General features: G+C 57.1%; 2 protein-coding genes across 11 annotated transcripts in view; one reads left to right on the forward strand and one right to left on the reverse strand.

Moving 5' to 3' along the window:
- Positions 1-3,472, reverse strand: part of SFI1 (SFI1 centrin binding protein) — a 47,402-nt gene extending 43,930 nt beyond the window's left edge. For 3 of the 7 annotated variants that reach the window (XM_060192765.1, XM_060192762.1, XM_060192767.1), the window contains exon 1: positions 3,175-3,472. The gene's annotated coding sequence lies outside the window, so the exon portion shown is untranslated. Of the gene's footprint in view, positions 1-2,320; positions 2,334-3,174 lie in introns of those variants that run through there. The other 4 variants (XM_060192764.1, XM_060192760.1, XM_060192766.1 and 1 more) reach the window with 2 other exon arrangements.
- An 8,337-nt stretch (positions 3,473-11,809) lies between these two features.
- The window catches only part of EIF4ENIF1 (eukaryotic translation initiation factor 4E nuclear import factor 1), a 34,657-nt gene continuing 28,217 nt past the window's right edge, over positions 11,810-18,249 (forward strand). For 2 of the 4 annotated variants that reach the window (XM_016190905.2, XM_060192770.1), the window contains exon 1: positions 12,493-12,655. In XM_016190905.2, the coding sequence (XP_016046391.1) occupies positions 12,569-12,655 (87 nt within the window). In that variant the 5' untranslated portion in view covers positions 12,493-12,568. Of the gene's footprint in view, positions 11,885-12,491; positions 12,656-18,249 lie in introns of those variants that run through there. The other 2 variants (XM_060192768.1, XM_060192769.1) reach the window with 2 other exon arrangements.

Here is an 18,249-nt window from a genome sequence, read left to right on the forward strand (position 1 = left end):
CTCTCATTAATAAATTATATATGTATATCAGCAAAACTTAAAAAAAAAACAGCCACCAGAAGGGGTGGATTCAAAATGCAGGCACCAAACCCAGCGATAATCCTGGTGGCAATAATTAAAAAAAAAAAGAAGAAGAAGAAGAAAAGAAAGAAAAGAATGCTTACTTATTTACATTGGATTGTTGGATAAGCCATGACTTTCCAACAGCCCAATATATAACATCAGAAGAACGGAAATTTGGGGGTCTGGAACTAGTTCACCCAGTAGAGAATACACCTTAGCGTGCACAGGGACCCAGGTATGAGGCCCCCATACCACAGAGCACCATGCATGGCACCAGTGGGCTAGGTAGACGGAGCAGTGCTGTGTTCCCTTTTTCTCTAAATGAGACTGAGGGAGGGGGCACTTCTACTGAGAGCAGTGGATCGTGCGAGCACAAGGTGCCTGTAACAAAACAAAAAAAAGAGGTTTATCTGCCACACGGGGCAATTTCCTACTAGAAGTCTTTAATACTAAATGTGAAAGTATCTTTAAGGGGCCAGGTGGTGGCACACCAGAAGGGATGTGTGTTACAGGGTGCAAGGATACAGGTTCAAGCCCCCGGTCCCGACGTGCAAGGGGAAGTTTCACAAGTGATAAAGCAAGGTTGCAGGTGTGTGTCTCTCTCCCCCCATTCCTTCTCGATTTTATTTATTTTCCCTTTTGTTGCCCTTGTTTTTTTTTTATTGTTGTAGTTATTATTATTGTTATTAATGTCATCGTTGTTGGATAGGACAGAGAGAAATGGAGAGAGGAGGGGAAGAGAAAGACAGACACCTGCAGACCTGCTTCACTGCCTGTGAAGCGACTCCCGGAAGCTGGAATCAGGATCCTTAAGCCGGTCCTTGCGCTTTTCACCACCTGCACTCAACCCGCTGCGCTACCGCCCAACTCCCTCCTCAATTTCTATCTCTGTCCAAAATAAATAATTTTTGAGCTTCTACATTATTCTTAAGTCGCTAACAAAAAATGAATGACTGATAGAAAAAGAGTGGGGGGTTTAAAAGCGCACAAGTTACCATATACAAGGACCTGGGTTCAAGTCCCCAGACCCCACCTGCAGGAGGGAGTCCCAAGCAGGAAAGCAATGCTGTAGGTGTGTCTCTGCCTCTTTCCCTCTCTATGTACCCTCCCTTCTCAACTTCTCTGTCTTTGGTCACCGGGGGAAGCGGACCCGTCATGCAGGGTCCGAGTCCCACTGTGGATTTATGAAAGAAGAAAAGATGGCGAGCTGCACCGCGGCAAAGGGCTCCGGGAGAGGGAGGGTTTCGGTGTTGGTGCGAGAGGCCGGAGGACCACCTAGGCTGGGGGTAAGTGTTTTCCAGGAAGGCGAGAGATTTTACCCGTGTCCCAACGGCTGCATTTAACACAGGCCATTAGTCCCAGTTAGAATCTTTAAAAGAGAGAAACAGGAGAGCCGGCAATACAGCTCACCTGCATAGTGTGCGACTTTATCGCGATGGGACCCAGGTTCGGGCCTGCTCTCCACTGCACTGGAGGAAGCTGCGGTGCTGTGCCGCTTCTGTCTGAAAAAGCCGGCCCACAGCTGTGAACCCGGGCCAAACAGCAAACATACTTTGCACCTGGTTGAGCGTCCGCACTAATGCAAGGCCCCGGGTTCGAGCCCAGGCCCCCCCATGCAGGGGAAGCTTCACGGGTGCCGATGCGGTGGTGGAGGCGTCTGTCTCTCTCCCTCCTTCTGTTTCTCTCTGTCGTTCTGTCCGGTCAAAAAATATATACGGGGGGTCGGGCGGTGGCGCAGCGGGTTAAGCGCAGGAGGCGCGAAGCGCAGGGACCAGCGGAAGGATCCCCGGTTCGAGCCCCCGGCTCCCCGCCTGCAGGGGAGTCGCTTCACAGGCGGTGAAGCAGGTCTGCAGGTGTCTGTCTGTCTCTCCCCCTCTCTGTCTTCCCCTCCTCTCTCCGTTTCTCTCTGTCCTAGCCAACAACGACAACAGCAATAACAACAACAATAACTACAACAGCAATAGAACAACAAGGGCAACAAAAGGGAAGAAATAGGTATTAAATATATATGTATGTATACAAGACAGACAGACAGACGTGCCGGGACTCAGCCTCCGCGCGCGCGCACGGTGCAGGCGGTGAAGGCCAGGCCCAGCCCAGGTGTCCTCTACCCGCCCGCGACCGAGGGGAAGCCGAGGCACAGCCGCAGCCATCTCCCCTGGGCGCGGGGCGGAGAAGCGTCTGGCCCGCTGCCCACAGGCCCTGCTCCGCGTCACCAAAACCCTCGACCCCGCACCCGAAACCCCCGACGCCGCACCTGAGACCCCGACCCCGCGTCACCTACGATCCCGACCCCTCACCTGAGACCCCGATCCCGCGTCACCTACGATCCCCCGACCGCTCACATGAGACCCCGATCCCGCGTCACCTACGACCCCGACCCCTCACCTGAGACCCCGATCCCGCATCACCTACGATCCCCCAACCGCTCACCTGAGACCGCGATCCCGCGTCACCTACGACCCCGACCCCGCGTCACCTACGACCCCGACCCCTCACCTGAGACCCCGATCCCGCGTCACCTACGATCCCCCCGACCGCTCACCTGAGACCGCGATCCCGCGTCACCTACGACCCCGACTCCTCACCTGAGACCGCGATCCAGCGTCACCTACGACCCCGACCCCTCACCTGAGACCGCGATCCCGCGTCACCTACGATCCCCCGACCGCTCACCTGAGACCGCGATCCAGCGTCACCTACGACCCCGACCCCTCACCTGAGACCCCGATCCAGCGTCACCTACGACCCCGACCCCTCACCTGAGACCCCGATCCAGCGTCACCTACGACCCCGACCCCTCACCTGAGACCCCGATCCAGCGTCACCTACGACCCCGACCCCTCACCTGAGACCCCGGTCCAGCGTCACCTATGACCCCGACCCCTCACCTGAGACCCCCGACCCCGTGTCACCTACGACCCCGACCCCTCACCTGAGACCCCGATCCCGCGTCACCTACGATCCCCCGACCGCTCACCTGAGACCCCGATCCCGCGTCACCTACGACCCCGACCCCTCACCTGAGACCCCGACCCCGCGTCACCTACGATCCCCCAACGCCTCACCTGAGACCGCGATCCCGCGTCACCTACGACCCCGACCCCTCACCCGAGGTCCCGACTCCGCATCGCCTGCGACCCCCACCAGCGAAACAGCGCCGCCTGCGGCCCCCCCCCCACGGCACCCGTCGGAGGCCAGCTCTCTGAAGAAGCGGCGGCCGGGGTCGCGGTCCCGGCTCTCGCGGGGCAGCTCCGTCCCGCGCGCCCCCGCCTCAGGCGCGCTCCCGGCGTCCCGCGCAGCGGACCGGGCTCGGTCACGCCCTCGTCTCCACGGCAACGCGCGCGCGTCCGGGACGCCTCGGGCCGGCTCCGCGCAGCCTCGCTGCGACGCTACGGAAGCCCGCGGCGGGCTCGCCCCAGGCGACTCTGAGAGGCCGCCGCCGCCTCCCGCTCCCACCGCCCCTCCGCCGGCCTCTTGGAGGAGGAGCCTGCGGGAGAGCCTCCTCCGCTCGGGAAATCCCGGAGAGCGAGCCCCCTCAGAGTCTCGCGAGACCTGCGCGGGAAGGAGCCGGCCGCCGAGGGCGCACGCATGCGCAGACCGGTCGGCGACGGCGGCGCTCGGGGTCTCGCGAGGGCGCGTGCGGGGCGCGAGTGCAGGTTCGCGCGAGAGCTGAGCGGCCGCGCGAGGGGTGACGCCGGGCCGCCGGGTCGGTCGGGTCTCTGCGGCTCCCCTTCCCTCCCGCGAGCCAGTGGGGACGTAAATAAGACCGAGGGGGGAAGCCGCGCGTCGGGACGGCCGGGGGCGCGGCGCGCTGAGCGCGGGGGCGGCAGGGCCGCAGGTGTCTGTCTGTCTGTCCGTCTGTCTGTCTCCCCCTCTCTCCATGCCTCTCTGTCCTGGCCAACAATGACGACATCAGTAACAGTCGTAACCACAACGATGAGCACCAGGGCAACAGAAGGGGAAACAAATATTTAAAGAAGTGAGGGGCCGGGGGCCGGGTGGCGGCGCGCCTGGTCGAGCGCACAAGGACCCGGGTTCGAGCCCCCGGGCCCCACCTGCAGGGGGAAAGCTTCACGGGTGGAGACGCAGGGCTGCGGGCGTCTGTCTGTCTCCCTGCCTCTCACCCCCCCCCCCTTCCCTCTCGGGGTCTGGCCGTGTCTACCCAAGAAGTGGAGATTAAAAATAGAAATAAAATCAAGTCCCGCCAGCACAAAGCAGAACCTCGCGCCGCACCCAAGTCCGGGTCCCGGCACGGCGGCGGCGGCGGCGGCGGAGGAGCGAGTGGGGCCGGCCGCCGAGGCCCCGGGAAATGTTGAGGCGGAAAGCTGCCCCGACGGACGCCGACCTCACCCCAGACCCTCGTCCCTGCCCAGCAAGCCGCCAGGCCTCGCCTTAACTCTCCCTGCCGATTATTTGCTTGTTGCCTTTGTTGTTTACTATGGTTATTGCCGTCGTTGTTGGCTAGGACAGAGAGACATGGAGAGAGGAGGGGAAGACAGAGAGGGGGGAGAGAAAGACAGACACCCGCAGACCTGCTTCACCGCCTGGGAAGCGACTCCCCTGCAGGTGGGGAGCCGGGGGCTCGAACCGGGATCCTCACGCCGGTCCTTGTGCCTTGGGCCACCTGCGCTTAACCCGCTGCGCTACCGCCCGACTCCCAATTTTTTTTTTTTTTTTGGACTTTATGTATTTATTATTGGATAGAAACAGATAAACTGAGGGGAAGGGAAGATAGAGACGGAGAGACACACCGGCAGCCCTGCTCCACCACTCGTGAACCGCTCCCCTTGCAGATGGGGGCCGGGGGCTCGAACCCGGGTGTTAGCTCACTGTGGTGTGTGCACTTAAGCAGGTGCGCCGCCGCCTAGCCTCCGCGACACCGCTTTATCTACCCACTGTGCCAAGGACAGGTTGCTGAAGCAGGACCTCGCACGTACTTAATAGACAACTGGAATAAATCATTGCGACTTTACTCTCTCAAAGGGAGGTCCAGTACTGATAGGTGAAAACTGATTCTTAGTTGCAGAAAGAGGTATTTGGAATCAAAACTGTTGCTCCTGACAGAGATGACATGGGAAGGCTACAATGAAACAAGTCGCAGGCATCAGGCTGTTCAGGGCACAGGTGAAAGAATTTCATGGTTGCGCCCTCAGCAAATGACGTCCTGCATTCACAGGTGATAACGACCCTCTCCTTTTACAAGGGCAAACTGAGGCTCTAAGCGGTAAGGCGGGTCGGGAAGGAGGCTTTACATTAACAAGTCTGGCCACCCAAAAAGTGACTCTGTGGATATGGCATTGGGTGTTCCATGAACACGAAGTTCCAGGTTTGAACCGAACACGGCATATGCCACAGCGAGGCTCTGCTTCTAGATCTCCTACAGTAAAAAAATCTTTTTGAGAAAGTTTTATTATTATTTTTACCAGCGCACTGCTCAGCTCTGGCTTATGGTGATGCAGGGGATTGAACCTGGGACTCTGGAGCCTCAGGCATGAGTCTCATTGCGTATCTCCCCTCACCAGAAAGACTGGTTCTTTCTCACAGATGCTCTGGTTCTCCTTTTCTTATGTCAACAATGTTTACCCCCCCAGGGGTTCTCACTAGGGCTCAGTTCCCGCACTATGAATCCACTGCTCTCAGCGGCCATTTGCCCTTCTCTTTCTATTGTGTTTGATAGAACGGAGAGAAACTGGAGGGAAGGGGGACGTAGGGAGAAAGACAGACACCTGCAGACCTGCTTCACTGCTCGTGAAGTGTCCCTCCTGTAGGCAGGGAATGGGGATTCAAATCTGAGTCTTTGCCCGTGGTAATATATTTGCTTAGCTAGGTGCGCCTCTGCCTGGCCCCCCATAAATAAATAAGTCTCTCAAAAAGATTTATTGAGGCCAACCGGTGGTGCAAGCAATAAATAGCACAAGTTACCGTGCAGGAGGATTCAGGTTCCAGCTCCCCTTCCACCTGAGAGGGGAAGATCCACAAGTGACGGGGCTGATCTGCAGACGCCTCTTTCTCCTGCAGCCCTGCACCTATTTCTCTGTATCAGGAAGAAAGAGAAAGACAGGGAGTCGGGTGGGAGCACAGTGGGTTAAGCGCACGTGGCGCAAAGCACAAGGACCGGCATAAGGATCCCGGTTCGAGCCCCCGGCTCCCCACCTGCAGGGGAGTCGCTTCACAGGCGGTGAAGCAGGTCTGCAGGTGTCTGTCTTTCTGTCCCCCTCTCTGCATTTCTCTCTATCCTACCCAACAGCAATAAAAACAATAATAATAACTACAACAACGATAAGACAACCAGGGCAACAAAAGGGGAAAAAAATAGCCTCCAGGAGCAGTGGATTCATGGTGCAGGCACTGAGCCTCAGCAATAACCCTGGAGGCAAAAAAAAAGAAAGAAAAAGATGCCTGCCAGGAGTGGTGGATTCATTGTGTGGCAACAAGCCCCACAGATTAAAAAAAAAAAAAAAGATGAAAAAGGATTTATTTATTTATAGGAGAGTTAGAAACCAGATTATCACTCTGGCACCTGTGATGCCCAGGATGGAACTCCAAACATGGTGCTTTGAAGTCCAAAGCTCTAGCCGCTGCACCACCTCTTGGGTGCCAAATAAACAAGTTTGGGGACCAGTGGGTCCTGACTAGGATTTTTTTTTTTTTTTTTTTTTTTTTTTTTAACCAGTGCTCTAATCAGCTCTGGCTTATGGTGGTGCAAGGGACTGAACCTGGGATTTTGGAACTTCAGGAATGAGAGTCTCTACATCACCATTATGCTGTCTAAGTTATCTACCCTGCCATATATATATATATATATATATATATATATATAATTTTACTGAAATAGAAAAGTACAGGGGCCAGTGGTGGCGCACCTGACCGAGCACACACATCACAGTGCACAAGGACTCGGGTTTGAGCTGGTCCCATCCTGCACGGGGAAAGCTTTGTAAGTAGTGAAGCAGAGTTGCAGGTGTCTCTCTCTCCCCAGTCCCTCTTGATTTCTGGCTGTTTCTACCCAATAAATAATTAATTAAAAAAAATTTTTTTAAGAGAAATACAGAAAGACATGGAGAGACCAAGAGCACAACTCAGCCCTGGCTGATGGTGGTGCTGGGGACTGAACTGGGAACTCAGCACCTCAGGCATAAAAGACTTGCAGAACCAGTATGCTGTCCGCCAGCCCCACTGCTTTATTAATTAGGACAGGAGCCAGATTTAGAAACCAGCTCCAGACCAGCCTTGATGGTGGCAGCCCCAGTCCATCAAGCATTTTTCATGTGTTTTGTGATCTTTTCAAAACATCTCAAACTTGCCAACACTCTCCTGTATCAAAGTGGAGTGTCTGGGGAGACAGCATCATGGTTCTGCAAGGAACTGTCACGCCTGATGCTCTAAGTTCCCAAGTTCAATTCCCAGCACCATCATAAGCTAGGACTGAGCAGGGCTCTAGCTCCTCTGTCCTCTCTCTCTCTCTCTCTTAACCAGAGCACTGCTCAGCTCTGGGTAATGGTGGGTTGGTGTGGGGGATCGAACCTGGGACTTAGGAGCCTCAGGCATGAGTCTCTTTGCATAAGTCTCTCTCTTTTGCCTCCAGGATTATTGCTGGGGCTTGGTGCCTTCGCGAAGAATCCACTGTTCCTGGAGGCCTTTTTCCCATTTTGGTGCCCTTATTATTATTGCCATTGATGTTGTTGTTGGATAGGACAGACAGAAATCAAGAGAAGAGGGGAAGACAGAAAGGGAGAAAGACACCTGCAGACCTGCTTCACTACTTGTGAAGGGGCTTGAACCCGGACGTGCACTTAACCTGCCCCGCGACTGCTCGACCCCTCCCCCCAATTTCTTTCTGTCCTGTCAAAACAGGAAAAAAAAAAGTGAAAAATGGCTACCAGGAGCAGTGGATTCACAGTGCCAGCACCAAGCCCCAAAATAACCCTGGTGACAGGGGCCGCCTGGTTGAAAGCACTTATTACAAGGACCCAGGTTTGAGCCCCGGTCCCCACTTGCAGGCGGAAAGCTTTGAGTGGTGAATCAGTGCTGCAGGTGTCTCTGTCTCCCTATCACCCCTCCCCTCTTTTTCTTATTTTATTTATTTATTCCCTTCTGTTGCCCTTGTTGTTTTATTGTTGTTGTTATTATTGTTGTTGTCGTTGTTGGATAGGACAGAGAGAAATGGAGAGAGGAGGGGAAGACAGAGAGGGGGAGAGAAAGACAGACACCTGCAGACCTGCTTCACCGCCTGTGAAGCGACTCCCCTGCAGGTGGGGAGCAGGGGCTCGAACCAGGATCCTTATGCCGGTCCTTGTGCTTTGCGCCACCTGCGCTTAACCCGCTGTGCTACAGCCCGACTCCCACCCTCCCCTCTTTTTAAAAAATATTTTATTTATTCATGAAGGTAGAAGGAGAGAGAGAGAAAGAACCAGATATCACTCTGGTACATGTGCTGCCAGGGATTGAACTCCGGACCTCATGCTTGAGAATCCAATGCTTTATCCACTGTGCCACCTCCAGGACCACACCCCTCCCCTTTTGATTTCTGGCTGTCTCTGTCCAGTAAATAAATATAATAAAAAATAAAATGGGAGTCCGGCGGTAGTGCAGCGGCTTAAGCACAGGAGGCGCAAAGCGCAAGGACCGGCATAAGGATCCCGGTTCGAGCCCCGGCTCCCCACCTGCAGGGGAGTCGCTTCACAGGCGGTGAAGCAGGTCTGCAGGTGTCTGTCTTTCTCTCCCCCTCTCTGTCTCCCCCTCCTCTCTCCATTTCTCTCTGTCCTATCCAACAACAATGACATCAATAACAACAACAATAAAAAGGCAACAAAAAGGAAAATAAATAAAAACATAAAAAATAAATAAATAAAATAACCCTGGTGGCAGAAAACAAACAAATTCAGGGGCTAGAGGCCGGATGTGCATTCTGACACACGTGCTGCCATCTGGGGCCTCGTGCTGCTGGCTGGCTGCAGCGCCCTCTATTTCAGGACCAGGGTTTTACCCCAGGCCTTCCTCCCCACACAAGAGCCCGTGACGCCTAGCAGCCATCTTCCCTTTTATTTTGGTAGGGCAGAGAGAGATTGAGAGGGAAAGAGGAAATGAGGGAGGGAGAGGCGCCGAGACTCGCAGCATGGCCTCGTGGCTTCTGAAGGCTCCCCTGCAGGTGGGGACCTGGGGCCTGAGCTTGTCCACAGTGAGATGAGCTGAAGGGCACCCCAGGCGGGCCCAACACCTTCCCACAGGTGAGTCAGCAGGGCCAAGGGAGAGACGACCCGGTCATGCGCGTTGCAGTGTGCAGAACCAGGATTTAAGAGGGCCAAGGAACCTCACTCCTCTCTGCTGACAAGGAGACTCGTTCAGTAAAGCCGGGCGCCAAGAGGCTTAACCGTTTCAGCCAGGACTTGGGGCCAGTGAAAATGCTCAGCTGGGTAGTGAGCTACCTTGCTGGTGTGCGGGGATTGAACTCTGGGACCTCATGTTTGAGAGTCCAATGCTTTATCCTCTGCGCCACCTCCCAGACCACCAGTCCCAGAAACTTGTTTCAGATCATCAATCATTGGGGCTGAGTTGATTTTCTTTCTTTTTAAATATTTATTTATTCATTTTGTTGCCCTCGTTTTATTGTTGTAGTTATTATTGATGTTATCGTTGTTGGATAGGACAGAGAGAAATGGAGAGAGGAGGGGGAGACAGAGAGAGAGGGGAGAGAAAGACAGACACCTGCAGACCTGCTTCACCGCCTGTGAAGCGACTCCCCTGCAGGTGGGGAGCCGGGGGCTCGAACCGGGATCCTCACGCCGGTCCCTGAACTAGCGCCCGAGTCCCCTGGGTCGCTTCCCCCCCCCCCCCCGCCACAGGACACGGGGCACAGGGCAGAGTGCAGAGCTTGTTTCAGGGCGGGGCTGGGCTGCCTCGCTGTGCAGGAGTCAGGTTCGAGGCGCAAGGCCGCAGTCCTGCTGGTGTCCGTCCGCACAGCTTCCCATGAGGCTCTTGGCGCCCTCCGCCTCCCAGCCGGCAGGTGAGACGGGCGGCCAGGCGCCTGGGCCTACACGTGTGTTCGGTTCCGCATCACAGGCCCGAGAAAACGTCGGAGAACAAGTTGGCGATCAGCTAGCGGCCGGAGCAGGGGACCAAGGCCGAGGCGCCTCCGAGGCGGGTGGGCAGCCTGAGTCCCGCGCGCGGGTGGGGGTGGGGTCGGCGCTGACGGGGGTCTGGGTCTGGGCTGAGTGAGGGTCTGGGTCAGGGTTGAGTGGGGTCTGGGTCGGGGTTGAGTGGGGGTCTGGGTCGGGGTTGAGTGGGGTCTGGGGTCGGGGTTGAGTGGGGGTCTGGGTCTGGGCTGAGTAGGGGTCTGGGTCGGGGTTGAGTGGGGTCTGGTCGGGGTTGAGTGGGGTCTGGGGTCGGGGTTGAGTGGGGGTCGGGGCTGAGTGGGGGTCTGGGTCGGGGTTGAGTGGGGGTCTGGGCTGAGTGGGGGTCGGGTCGGGGTTGAGTGGGGTCGGGTCGGGGTTGAGTGGGGTCTGGTCGGGGTTGATGGGGGTCTGGGTCGGGGTTGAGTGGGGTCTATGGTCGGGGTTGATGGGGGTCTGGGTCGGGGTTGATGGGGGTCTGGGTCGGGGTTGAGTGGGGTCCGGGGTCGGGGTTGAGTGGGGTCTATGGTCGGGGTTGAGTGGGGTCTGGGGTCGGGGTTGATGGGGGTCTGGGTCGGGGTTGAGTGGGGTCTGGGGTCGGGGTTGAGTGGGGTCTGTGGTCGGGGTTGAGTGGGGTCTGGTCGGGGTTGAGTGGGGTCTGGGGTCGGGGTTGAGTGGGGTCTATGGTCGGGGTTGATGGGGGTCTGGGTCGGGGTTGAGTGGGGTCTGGGGTCGGGGTTGAGTGGGGTCTGTGGTCGGGGTTGAGTGGGGTCTGGTCGGGGTTGAGTGGGGTCTGGTCGGGGTTGAGTGGGGTCTGGGGTCGGGGTTGAGTGGGGTCTGGGGTCGGGGTTGAGTGGGGTCTGGTCGGGGTTGATGGGGGTCTGGGTCGGGGTTGAGTGGGGTCTGGGGTCGGGGTTGAGTGGGGTCTGGGGTCGGGGTTGAGTGGGGTCTGGGGTCGGGGTTGAGTGGGGTCTGGGGTCGGGGTTGATGGGGGTCTGTGGTCGGGGTTGAGTGGGGTCTGGGGTCGGGGTTGAGTGGGGTCTGGGGTCGGGGTTGATGGGGTCTGTTCGGGGTGGTCCCGCTCAGGCCGCACTACAGCGCCGCCCGCGGTCGGTGTGGAAGTAGCCCACTCCCCAGCCTCGGTCCCCGAGGGCTCAGACCCCGATCTCGCTCGCCAATCGGCGTCAGCCGCTTCCGGCCTGTCCTTCCGGGTCCTTCGGGGTTCTGCCGATTCTTCCGGTTCCTTCGGGGTCCTTCTGGGTCCTGCGGATCCTTCCGGGTCCTTCCTGGTCTTTCCGGGTCCTGCCGTTACTTCCGGGTCTTGTGGATTCTTCCGGGTCCTGCAGTTACTTCCGGGTCCTGCGGGTCCTTCCTGGTCTTTCCGGGTCCTGCAGTTACTTCCGGGTCTTGTGGATTCTTCCGGGTCCTGCAGTTACTTCCGGGTCTTGTGGCTTCGTCCGGGTCTTTCCTGGTCTTTCCGGGTCCTGCAGTTACTTCCGGGTCTTGTGGATTCTTCCGGGTCCTTCCGGGTCTGCGGGTCCTTCCGGGGGTGCCCGCGCCGCCCGAGTCCCCGCCGCAGGCAGCCGCGCGGACAGCACATCCGGGCGCGCGGGGCTCTTAGCGGGGCGGGGCGCTACGGCGGCCGCGGGGAGCCAGGTGTAGCGCGGCGCCCGGCAGAGAGCGGCCGGACAGGCCCGGCGCGGCGGCGAGTAAGGCGGGGCCGGGGCCGGGGAGCCTGCGAGGGGCCGCGGCCGGGGTTTGGGGGAGCGGCTGGCGGGCTCCGCGCTGCCCTCAGGTGCGGCCGGCGGCGCGGGCGGGGAGGCCGGGAGGCCCGCAACGGGCACCGGGGTGACAGGCGCCTCGGGATGTCTGCGTGCGGCCTGCGGCCTGGGGCGGGAGCGCCCACTGGGGCCGGGGCCGGTGCCGGTCTCGGAGCGCCTACTGCGTCCGGTTCCGGTGTCGGTCTCGGAGCGCCCACTGGGTCCGGTGCCGGTGCCGGTCTCGGCTCCCACTGGGTCCGGTGCCGGTGTCGGTCTCGGAGCGCCCACTGTGTCCGGTGCCGGTGTCGGTCTCGGCGCCCACTGTGTCCGGTGCCGGTGTCGGTCTCGGAGCGCCCACTGGGTCCGGTGCCGGTGTCGGTCTCGGCGCCCACTGGGTCCGGTGCCGGTGCCGGTCTCGCGGCGCCCACTGGGTCCGGTGCCGGTGCCGGTCTCGCGGCGCCCACTGGGTCCGGTGCCGGTGTCGGTCTCGGCGCCCACTGGGTCCGGTGCTGGTGTCGGTCTCGCGGCGCCCACTGGGTCCGGTGCCGGTCTCGCGGCGCCCACGCTGCCCACTCGCCGGCCTGACCGCCTCGCCGCTGTGCCCCGCAGGTGCCAGGACCGCAGCCCGGCGCCATGGAGAGGAGCGGGGCCCCGGAGGACGTGGACGCCGGCCCGGACCCGAAGCCGCCCGCCCCCCGGCCCGCGCACCGCTACACCAAGGTGGGTCCCGTGGGTCCCGTGTGTCCCGTGTCCCGGTCCGGCCCGCGGACGCCGTGAAGGGCCATTTGAAGGGCGGTAGACGGGCCTGAGCCGGGTGCCCGGGACCCAGGTTCACATCCCACCGTCACTTCTCCGCTCTTCTGTCTCCAGCTTTCTCTCTGCCGGTGTCAGCCTGCAGCAGGGAAACTGCAGACGTGTCCCAGAGCGGGTGGGCGGGGGTGGACGACAGACACACAGACAGACAGACAGACAGACAGCTAGCTCCCACCGGGTTGCTGCCTCTCTAGCTGAAGGTGGCCTGCATGGTGAAGCCTGAAAGAAGGAAGCGAAGGAAGGAGGCACCGTCTCCGGGGGAAACACCAGCTGTAGGATGGTTCCTGGCCGATTGCCCGCGTCACACCAGCGGGAGTTGCAGAGGCTTCCATGGCTGCGCTTTCTTCCTCTCAAACCTGAGCTTGCTTTGAGTTACACTTCACAACTTAAATCCATCATCTAAAGTGTTGACAGGTGAACTCTGAATGGAAAAACACTCACCAAGTGGAAGGAAACTAACCTGAGTCACTTTTACAAGCTTGGTGATTTCAGACCGCCCGCCACCTCCCCATGGAAGCGGAGAGCTGGACTCTGGGTCGTCTCAGCTTGGCGTCACAGGTGCTCTCGCGGTGACGCTTGTCATTGTCAGTACAGGCCTTTCACAGAAGCCATTCCAGAGTGTGATGGGATGGACAGTTGGTCATTGGGGTGTAACTCGTTCATGTTATTTATTTTACCAGAGCACTGTTCAGCTCTGGCTTATGGTGGTGCAGAGGGATTGAACCTGGGACTTTGGATCCTCAGGCATGAGATTCTCATTGCATAACCATTATGCTATCGACCACCACCTTTTATTTAAGGTTTTTAAAGAAATTTATATTTGTTTTCCCTTTTGTTGCCCTTGTTTTTTATTGTTATAGTAACAATAATAATTGTTATTGATGTTATTGTTAGATAGGATAGACAAATGGAGAGAGGAGGGAAGACAGAGAGGAGAGAAGGACAGACACCTGCAGGCCTGCTTCACCGCCTGTGAAGCGACTCCCCTGCAGGTGGGGAGCCCGGGGCTGATACCAGGATCCTTATGCCTTTGCGCCACGTGCACTTAACCCGCTGCGCCACCACCCGACTCTCTATTTTATGTTTTTAATGAGAACAAGGGGGTGAGAAAGAGAATCAGAGCATCACTCTGGCACATTATCGCCAGGGGTAGAACTCAGGGCCTCAGGCTCGAGGATTCAGCATTCTGTCTACCGCGCCGCTCCCTGGGCTGCCGTACTGTAAATCCATTAAGAAGAGCGGGGGGCTTTGGGTCCTGGTACAGGACGATGGAAAAGGGGCTGAGTGGGGGAGGGTAGGTGTTTTGCAGACACCTGTCACGGTGAGATGAGAAATTGTTTATTTTTTTTGCCGCCATGGCTATCACTGGGGCTGGGTGCCTATAGTAAGGATCCCCTGATCCTGGAGGCTGTTTTCCCCTTTTGTTGCCCTTGTTCATCGTTGCTGTTGTTGTTATTGCTGTCATTGTGGTTGGATAGGACAGGGAGAAATGGAGAGAGGGGGAGAGAAAGCAGACCTGCTTCACCGCCTGTGAAGTGACCCCCTTGCAGGTGGGGAGCCGGGGGTTCAAACCGGGAGCCTTATGCTGGTCCTTGCGCTGGGCGCCATGTGTGCTTAACCCGCTGCGCTACCGCCCGGCCCCTGCAAGATGAAAAATTGTCCCCACATGCCAGCAACCGTGTTGTAAACTACTGACTCCCGAGAGGAAGTAGACCCACTAAGAAAACAGGCAGGCGACCGGAGCATGCTGATGGGACGGGTGGCCCTCTTGCCGCCTTGGAGAAGATTGGTTGTGAGATTTGAAATCGAGCCTCAGCCTAGAGTGACTGGACTGTACGCTTGGTTGAAATCAGGCTGACGGTCCGTTCATCTGGTACAGAGATGTCACTTGTGACTTGACAGGCGTTTTTGTTTTAATGGGGCCCTGCTCAGCTCTCGCTGATGGTGGTGCAGGGGGTTGAAGCTGGGGCTGCAGAGCCTGTGCTGTTCCGGGCCCAGCTTCACAGTTACCTTTCACAAACTGATGTGAGTAGCAACCTCTAACAGGTGGCGTTTCAATGACACTTAGTTACAAACCCTTCCTTTTTATCTGTAGTGGCAGCAGGGCGTCCTGTACGCGTGAATTTCCTGCTCCTCACCTCTTTCAGACAGACCCAGACCCAGACCGAGACCCAGACCGAGAAGGAGGGACAGCACTCACCCTCTGTGGTGCGGGAAGCTGAGCCTGGGCCTTGTGCTGCTGACCCTGACTGCAGACTCCCTGAGCTAGCAGAGAACCGGGCGCCTGTTCGAATGTGGGGGCCAGCATCCTGGTGTGAAATATCGTTATCTGGACACAGGAAAAGCCAGAGCTGGGGTCTCCCTCTTTGTCTCTGCTTCTGTCTGTCTAAATGGAAAAGTCAGCCTGAGAGCAGTGAAATCTTTGTGTGTTTGCCAGGCCCCAGCTCAGCACACACACAGTTGTTTCAGATGCTGTTCAGAAAGCTTTTTATTTTTTAAGGTTTTATTCATGAGAAAGGTAGGAGAGAGAGAGAGAACACGAACCGGGCATCACTGGTACATGTGCTGACGGGGATCGAACTCTGGACCTCATGCTTGAGAGTCCAATGCTTTACCCACTGTGCCACCTCCCAGAACGCTCCTGTATAGCTTTTTTTTTTTTAAATTTTTTTTTAATATTTATTTTATTTATTCCCTTTTGTTGCCCTTGTTGTTTTATTGTTGTAGTTATTATTGTTGTTGTTGTTGTTGGATAGGACAGAGAGAAATGGAGAGAGGAGGGGAAGACAGAGAGGAGGAGAGAAAGACAGACACCTGCAGACCTGCTTCACCGCCTGGGAAGCGACTCCCCTGCAGGTGGGGAGCCGGGGTTCCTGTATAGCTTTTTATAGACATTTTTAGAGGGGTCTGGTGGGCATCATCTAGCCTGACTGCTGACTGTCCTTTTGTGCCTCTGCAATTCCCCGGCACCTGGGGAAATGGATTTGGGGCCTCACCCCAGTGAGTGGCCTCTTTGGGAGCCCCTACCCCCATAAGGAGGTCATAGTCTCCTCAGCTGAGAAGTGTGATTGAGAGAGGCCTCTGATTCCTGCTGGAAGGGGCTGAGGGAGGGAAACGTGCCTGAGGGGACATCTGGCTCCGGACTCTCAGAGGCCCCACTGGGCAGTGAGCACACGACACTTGAGTGACGGCTGCATGCAGCCCCTCATCCACTCAGGAGCACTGGGGAGGGCGGGCTAAGGGCCAGTGAGCCGCACTGCACCTGTCAGCGGGCGTCTATTATTTACTTAGGTAGAACTGGGGTCTCACACAGGCATGAACCGGAGGTCAGTTCTGACTCTGCTAGTGCTGTCTCCGAGGACCTTTCAGGGGTTCCTGAAAGCTTTTTGGTGGCAGGGCGGCAGCCAGCGCCGCACTCTGCACATGCGGAGCAAACGGGGCCTCACGCACACGCACTTCCTTGGCCACAGCAGCCCGTGTCGAGCGTTCAGCACAAGGATCCTACAGGGTGACACCCAGCACCTGTGTTTCTCAGAGGGGCTGCAGGTGACCCAGGGTGCGCAGGCCACGGGCCCTGTCCTGTCCCTTGAGGGCGGTTTTTTGTTTTAGTAATCCCCAGGAAGATTTATTCTGGGGCTCGGTGCTGCTACTGTGAATCCGTGGCTCCCAGTGAGCTTTGTTTCTTTTTTTCCCTTTTAAGTGTTATTAGGTAGGACAGAGGACCAGGAGATAGAAGAAAAACAGACACCTGTAGACCTGCTTCACCACTTGGGAAGCGTCCCCCTGCAGGCGGAGGTGGGGACCAGGGACAGGAAGCAGGTCCTCGTGCTGGTAATGTGTTCGCTGACCAGGTGGTTTTCATCGCTAGTTTTAGCAGGTTTATTCCATGGCCAGCCAGGCCAACAGGAGAAAGCGCTCCACGACTCCCTTCTTGGTTTCAGCGAGTCTTCCCAGAGGGAGGCCTCTGCCCCATAGCAGCCGCCTGTGGGTGCCCGGGCCTGTCCTGCTGAGTCTTGCTCAAAGGCTGCGCAGAGGCCGTGGGAGTGGGAGTGGGAGTGGGAGCGGGAGCGGGAGCGGGAGCAGGAGCAGGAGCAGGAGCGGGCTGCCTGCCTGCAGGGACTTCCTGAAAGATGGGGCTTGGGGTGTGGCCCAAGGCACCTGGTGTTTGCTCACACTGTCGGGTGGCTGTGTGAGGCGCCATTAAGAACTGTCTAGTCTTCAGAAAGTCCTCTGGCTGTAACATGAATAATCAGGCCAGCTCAGCATCCACCCAAGAGCCTGATGGGCCGAGCCCAGTGCTTGCTGGGGTGTGGAGGGTGGGGACTGGGAGAGAGCCCCACCCAAACACTGCTCCTGCAGCCTGCGCCGGGGGCACCTCTAGAGTGCTTTGGCCATTTACAGTGCAGTTCAACTGAATATTCTTTGCTTTATTATTATTATTCTTTGAATTCAGCCCACAAAGGTAGTTTTCCTCTGCAGTCCCGGAGTGGCGCGTGGATGAAGCAGTGGACTGAGTCATGAAGTCCCCAGCTTGCTCCCCAGCACTGCGTGTGCCAGAATGACACTCGGCCTTCCTCCACCTCGGCCACTTGCTCATCGAGAGGCTGAGAGACAGAGAGTCAGGAAAGAGACGCGTAGCACTGCTCCCCCTTGTGTGAGCCGCCCTGCAGGTGAGGGTGGGGCCTGGACCCAGCTTTTCACACGTGCCGTGTGCTTTACCAGGGTTTTTTTTTTTTTTTTTCTCCAGGGTTATTGCTGGGGCTCGGTGCCTGCACCACGAATCCACTGCTCCCGGAGACCATTTTTCCCCTTTTGTTGCCCTTGTTTTATCATTGTTGTGGTTATTGTTGTTGTCGGATAGGACAGAAAGAAATGGAGAGAGGAGGGGGAGAGAAAGACAGACACCTGCAGACCTGCTTCACCACCTGTGAAGGCACTCCCCTGCAGGTGGGGAGCCGGGGGCTCGAACCAGGATCCTTACACCAGTCCTTGCGCTACCACCCAACTCCTGGGAGGTTTTTTTTTTTTTTTTTTTTTTTTTTTTTTTTTAACCAGAGCACTGCTCAGCTCTGGCTTATGGTGGTGTGTGTGTGTGTGTGTGGGGGGGGGGGGTTTGGAGCCTCAGGCGTGAGAGTCTCTTTGCATAACCATTATGCTATCTACCCCTGCCCTGAATTCTTTTTATAATGTCAAAATGTCAGAAAACAGCAGCTTGAGTGTGGGTTCTCCAGGTCATGGCCTCTCGAGGGTTCTGCTCCAGTGCCGACCACTAAAAGTGGGTGCCCACTCCCTCTCCACACTAAACTCAGAACTTCTCCGTTACAGGTGCTAAAAACTAAGAAATGACTATAATTTCTTGGATGTGTGGCTCTTAAGCAATTAGTGATTTGTTCTCGCCGGGTCAGAGTTATTTGCTTATTCTGGACAGAGACAGAAGTTGAGAGGGGGAGAGAGTGGGTAGGGGAGATAGCCTAATGGTTATACAAACAGACTAGTACCTG

Source organism: Erinaceus europaeus, chromosome 6, assembly GCF_950295315.1.
Source record: "Erinaceus europaeus chromosome 6, mEriEur2.1, whole genome shotgun sequence".
NCBI lineage: Eukaryota > Metazoa > Chordata > Mammalia > Eulipotyphla > Erinaceidae > Erinaceus > Erinaceus europaeus.